This window comes from Babylonia areolata, chromosome 4, assembly GCF_041734735.1.
Source record: "Babylonia areolata isolate BAREFJ2019XMU chromosome 4, ASM4173473v1, whole genome shotgun sequence".
NCBI classification, from domain to species: Eukaryota; Metazoa; Mollusca; class Gastropoda; order Neogastropoda; family Buccinidae; genus Babylonia; species Babylonia areolata.
Window position 1 is genome coordinate 28,320,702 of NC_134879.1, and position 6,342 is coordinate 28,327,043.

A 6,342-nucleotide genomic window follows, 5' to 3' on the forward strand; every position below is an offset into this window, starting at 1 on the left:
GGTCTACGCATAATCCCAACGCGTTGCTGGGTAAAGCCTTGACAGCCTTCCACATGCTACAGGATAGAGGAAGGTAGGTGGGAGTGTTTCCTTGAAAGTGGAATGTGTATGTGTTGGGACAAAAGGCGGAACTAGGCCAAAATACGGATACAAAGGTGTAGATACCCTCGATACCCTCGCTTATGCAAAATTAATCTTTAGAAACGGGGACAGATAATGAGACAAACAGATGGAGCGAAAGATATGAGCAAAATATCAAAGAACGTTTTTGAGTTGTGTGCATGTATGTGTATAAATGTAGCCTATGTTTATATATATGTGTGTGCGCGCGCATGCATGCATGCGTGTGTGTGTGTGTGTGCGCGCGTGCGTGTGTGTATCAGTGTGTGCGTGCGTGTGTGTGTGTGTGTACGTGTGTGTGTGTACAAAGACATCTTTCTTTCGTCACGCCTGTTTCACCCTTTACAGGGAAACGAAACGACACCAATAAAGTCCGCTGCCAAGAAACCATGCAACCCATCTGGCATGGAGACACAGACAGACATAGAAGTGAGAGAGAAACAAACAAACAAACAAACAAAAAAATTCAGTTTTAATTTAAAAAGCACAAAAAAAAAAAAGCTTCATAACTTATCAACACTGAAATTCAAACACTGAAATTCAGACAGCTAATACCGCGAACTGAGAGAGAAACACAAAGGGGGAAAAAAAGAAAGAAAGAAAAAGAAGCTGCATCATTTATCAACGCTGAAATATAAACATCGACTTAAGGACAGCTAATACCATTAAGGACTACAAGCCTTTTTCCAGCCAGACATTAAAGGGATCACACAAGTGTGACGGCTTTGTACAAGTCGAATGCACGAGAGGGTATAGCTGTGGTGTGGAGTGAGGAAGACGAGAGATGGGTGTTGGGTGGGAGGGGTGTGGAAGGCAAGGGGGAGGAGGAGGGAGGCAGGGAGTGGTGAGAACAGAAGGGCGAGGGATTTGTCCTCCAAGACTGGGGGTACTGTAATCAGAGGAAGCATTGTCATTATCAGTGATCCATGGCGTGATCCTGATCGTGCCAACGCGTGGCGCGCGCGGTGACGGATGCACGTTTTTAGTGCGCGCGCGCGTGTTTGTGTGCGTGATGTATTTTTGCATATGTGTATGTGTGTTCGTGTGTGTGTGCGTGCGCGCGCGATAATGGCTACACCTAAAGATCTCTGTTGTTGTGCCTGTGGCGTTTATGGTGGCCGTAGCTGTGAACCTAGAGATGACTGGGTGTTGGTGGTGATGAGGGCCGGTGTCAGTCAGTGTGTGTGTGTGTGTGTGTGTGTGTTTGCTTAGGTGTCCACAGGACTTGTTTTCTTTAAGCAGTCATTGCCATGATCACTGCACATATGATGCTAAAATAAATCATAGACACTAATATCTCTAATCTCTAGTGTCTATGAATGAATGAATTCTTTCTCTCATTATGAACAGGCGTGTGTCCTTATTTGCAATAAATGTGTTTTCGTGGTTGTCGTCTTCTAAGATTTGAATTCTATTGATACTACTGAGAATTCCGCTTTAAATTTTTTTTGAAAAATCTCACCAGTTTCTCTGAAAGACCTACTTTACTGGCAGTGGTCTGATGTTTATTTCTTCATCACCAGACTGTATTCGTGAGCTGGGAGGAGGAAGGCTGAAGGCCATGCGTTTCATCAATAACTCGTTTCAAACAGTCAATGACTCCAAATCAAACTGACATTTTTCACTACACACACACACACACACACACACACACACACAGATGCTCATGTCCGTACACACCCACAGAAAGTAACAGACAAATAGTGTATGTCATAAAAATTATTTATATTATATAAAAAAAAAAACGTTCCAGCATCAATCGTATATTTCATACATGCACAAAAGATATGTGTGCAAAGGTTTGGGCTACGAAAACACACACATACATACTTGGTCATCATCAAATATTGATGAATGGTTTGTGTGTGTGTGTGTGTGTGTGTGTGAGTCTCTGTGTGAGTGTGCGTCTGTGTCTGTGTTCAAATACCTTAATGAATATGTGTGTGGGTGCGGGCATGCCTTTATGTGCAAGTGTCACTGCATGTACATTTTATTTCTTTGTGGTTATGTCAAGGTATATACACAAATATTACTTCAGATACATATTAGGAACAGTTTTCTGAAAAAAAATATTACACAATTTCATTCTGTGGATCATTGACAACACAATCACTTGCATGGAAGACATTCTCTGGATCACAGAAACCAAAAATAATAAAACATGAAGAAGTAAAAATCCAAGGATTTATCGACAAATGTTAACAATAACTGCAGAACCACGCTGAAGAATGAAGCAAACGAGCAAAAAAATATTCTTGATGATAATGAAACTTTTCTGTCTCTGGGACACAGACCTTGAAAGCACAGCCACACAATGATTGCATCAAAACATAATGTCAAAAAGCATCACAATGTACTTACATCATAACAATGCCATCAAACATTATTTTTAAATATCTTCTACAATCTCCCCCACAGGCCCTATTTCTCATTAGTTCTTCTCTTTCTCTCTTACTTTCCTTTTAAGTGTGTGTGTGTGTGTGTGTGTGTGTGTGTGTGTGTGTGTGTGTGTGTGTGAAGTGAAATTCAATGGCATAATTGACAATTACCGATTGGCTATGCTTCAAAGGGACAGTGTTAACAAGAGACATGGTTGTTTTTTCTTTTCAAGGATTTGTTGACTGCATTCAAGGATGTGTATTTAAAAAAAATTACCCAAACTGATCATACATTTGCTGCACACTTGTAGATTTGTGTTACTGATTTTATTTTTAGTGTATTGTCTTGCAAGTCAGAAATATTTATTGATGATGCAGAAGTGGTGAGTCTCACTCCGTTCTAATCAATCTGTCCATCTATCTGCTCACCACACAACTGCCTGTCTTGTCTGTTCACACAAGATATATATATATATATATATATATATATCAATGTCTCATACCTGACTAGAACATATTCTGTTAAATGCCAAGGCGAAAATAAAATACAATTTAAAAAAAAAAGGGAGGGGTGGTGGGGGGGGGGCATCAACGAGATCAAGGCAAGCTTCATGAAAGAGAAATAAAAGTGCCAAGTGTGTCACGATGCTGAAATCTTTACTGAAACGGGTTCAACACTGAGATCATTTAGCACAAACATTACCACATGTTGCACTGGATAAACTTCTGGAGCAGGTGAGAAGCGCATGGATTATGGATGGCTGCCCAAACAAATGTCACAACCCCACTCCCTCCCTCCACTGTGGGATGCTCTTTCCCGTTCACAGTTTCTTTGATGGAAGAGCACCGCGCACACACACACACACACACACACACTTTCTTTCATGATGGAGCTGGACACACTGTGCACAGCACATTCATCCATGAAGACCCCACAAAGTTGGGAAGGCAAACACCTTAAGTATTTTGATGACAAATATTCTTATAACATGATCAATGCCTTCCAAATGGTCAGCAAATGCTTGTACAGTTGTAGTCAAGCTTAAAAAGACACTTCACACGGAATGGGACTCTCCGTTAGGTATATGATACTGACTGGTAGGAAAACACACACACAAACACACTCACACACACCATCACCAGGTAGATGTGCAACAGAGGCGATCGAGGGATAAGTGGGTGATGTAAGACATCAAATAGAATCAAGAAATACTGAGAGGATATAGTTGAATACAGTGTTATTTATAAACCAATCAAAATCTCGGCATTGTCTCTTTGTATCTTACAAGAACTTTGCTTTCCTAGCCAGCTGTGCTGTTTCGTCTTTCTCCTCATTTGTCTCTGGTCTGGGACTCCAGTAACCCACAGCCATCAACACTATGGAAATACCTGCAACACATTCTGAATAGTCACATTTTGAAAGAAGACTCTAGGATGACTGACCCACAGCTTGTTGTAGACCTGTACATCATTCACTTTTGTCAATGACTGAGGCATGTATGGTATATCATTCAATTTCATCTTCCAACATCATCTCCTCATCTCCATAGTACTGTCTACAACTTATGGTGCCCTACACCTTCTCTACAGCATCATTTCTCTGCCATTTGACCCAAGAAGAAGTATGTAACACATAAAACCGCAGTCACAAATTTTTACCTCAAGGACCTTTTTGCTGTCTTTTATACTTTTTTCTTTCTTGTTTAATCTAAATGTCCAGATGTCACCCTCTTTTAACTCATCACAAATGCTTAAAAATATTTTTATAACATCCACACATCCACTTAAACAAAAATGTCCTCAGAACACTAAAACATATTATACAGTATATAATACACTTACTTGATACAATCAAAGGGGCACACACTCCAACAGTAAGTTGTGCTGTTTTGTACAGGAACACTTCTGAAGCAAAATGACCCAGTGCCAAGAAGAAGGACAAGAAGGTCAAATGATATAATCTGCAATGAAAAACAGACATCATAACAATGTTAATTTCATCCCATATTTGACATATTAAGTTATAAAGTGTTCTAAAGATTATGCTGAAGCCCATATTGATCTCACTTTAAAATACTTTTTATGTTGAAGCCCACATTGATCTTTTTTCACAAATACATTTTAAAAATTTGTCTGAACGTTATATACAATTAAACATAACAAAACATCTGCATACACAACATAATGGCCAACAAGAAAGACAATACCAGCATAAACATAAATTTCAGTAACAACAACAACAAAAGCAAAAATGAACGAGATCAAAAGCTAACAACAACAAAGGCTGTAAACTGTCTTAGCTTGTATTTGTGTTGACGAGGCAGATAAAATTTATATATACAATATCAGTGCATTAGATCAATGCATGCACACTCCCTTCACACTCCCTTCACACACATACACACAAAACACACATTACAAAGACACACACAAAAAGTGCACGCATGCATGTACACACTAAACATATTTATCACACATGCGCAAACATCTCCACATGCAGAATATTCAGCATACATTTTATTGTGTATGTCGATGGCACAGGCGAATCGAAGTACAGCTGCCAGCAGTGTCCAAACTCCAAATAGTCGCGCTGCCAGACCTGTCACTATAAACATTAGAAGTATTGGTGAATTTCTGCAAGCTTTCTTATTAAACTATGGTATAACTAGACATTAAAAGCATTGTTAAATTTCAGCAAAATGTTCTTAATTCCTGCAACCTTTCTCATAAAACTATTCATAAGCATTTCAATTATTGTTAAATTTTTGCAAACTTTATCATTAAACCATCATTACCACTGATTCAAAACTGATTGTTATTTTTTTAACACTGCTGTTTATATCCTTGGGTCATATTTAATACTAAAACTAGAAGGAAAAAATATAAATGTTTGTGTGAAGGCAGACAGCTACGAGATTTTCTTTTAATTGAGTCATGTGGATGCATGCACAGACAGAACAGTCAGCAAATTGATGTTTATTGTGTAATTAATTACAAGAAAAACAGCGAGAAGAAATATGTGGTTTGTGTGTGTGTGTGTGTGTGTGTGTGTGTGGTTGTTGTTGTTGCTTGCGCATGTTCATTCGTTCTTTTGTTTAGCGTCTATCCACAACTGTGATTTTAGATAAAAATGTGTCTTTGTTTGTCACATGTGTGTCTACGTGTGTGTGTGTGTGTGTGTGTGTGTGTGTGTGTGTGTGCTCTCCCTCCAAGTTTGAGTTGATGCAATAGTGCCATGCTGCTCAGGATGAAAAGAGCAAAGGAAAAGGGGGTAGCGGTGGAAAGAGACAGTGTGAGATACTCGGAAAGAGGCACATAGACAAACACAGAGGCTGGTGGAAGCGATTGGATGACACAAAGGATGGAAGGAGGTAAGGGAGGGCAGGAGAAAAAGAGAGAGAGGGAGGGAGAGAGAAAATTTTGGGAAAGGGTAAAATCAAGTGACGTTTAGAGTACCATTTTTCTCAGGCTGGCTGGTGTAAAGACGCGAAACTAGAAAAGAGTGATCGACAAAACATTGGACTGTGTTTCCTAAAGCCATAAATGCTACAAAACCTATCCATACACGTAAAAACCATAAATATCTTGAACGCGAACTTGATCGTAGCAACTCTGCCATGGCGTGGTCAGATCGTACGATGCCGTCTGCTGTCACGGAAGCTGCACGGTCTACAATTGTCGTTATACCACCAGATTCAGTACTATTTTAATTTATCCATGGTATATTATGCAATAACGATACAATAATCAAAAAATCAACTACGATGATTTGAATTATTCTACATATGGAAATCACAGTTACTAAAAAAAATGTTGCGAAATCAATTAGGTTCCCGTTGACGGC

At 39.3% G+C, this 6,342-nt stretch overlaps 1 protein-coding gene across 1 annotated transcript; it reads right to left on the reverse strand.

Annotated features, from left to right (window-relative positions):
- Positions 1-1,832: 1,832 nt before the first annotated feature.
- Positions 1,833-6,140, reverse strand: LOC143281637 (ergosterol biosynthetic protein 28 homolog). Its single transcript, XM_076586885.1, has 4 exons — positions 5,955-6,140; positions 5,013-5,103; positions 4,341-4,459; positions 1,833-3,887 (listed from the first exon to the last, which is right to left on the reverse strand). The coding sequence occupies exons 1-4, from the start codon at positions 6,115-6,117 to the stop codon at positions 3,781-3,783; spliced, it is 480 nt and encodes a 159-aa protein (XP_076443000.1). The 5' UTR covers positions 6,118-6,140; the 3' UTR covers positions 1,833-3,780.
- Between the last annotated feature and the right edge of the window lie 202 nt (positions 6,141-6,342).

Bases quoted from the DNA above. Each gene is read 5' to 3' on its own strand.
- LOC143281637 (XM_076586885.1), bottom strand. From the start codon at position 6,117: ATGGCAGAGTTGCTACGATCAAGTTCGCGTTCAAGATATTTATGGTTT. The intron at 4,460-5,012 runs GTATGCTGAATA...TTTTCATTGCAG, and splicing joins ATCGACATACACAATAAAAT to ATTATATCATTTGACCTTCT. The intron at 3,888-4,340 runs GTAAGTGTATTA...AATGTGTTGCAG, and splicing joins TGCCCCTTTGATTGTATCAA to GTATTTCCATAGTGTTGATG.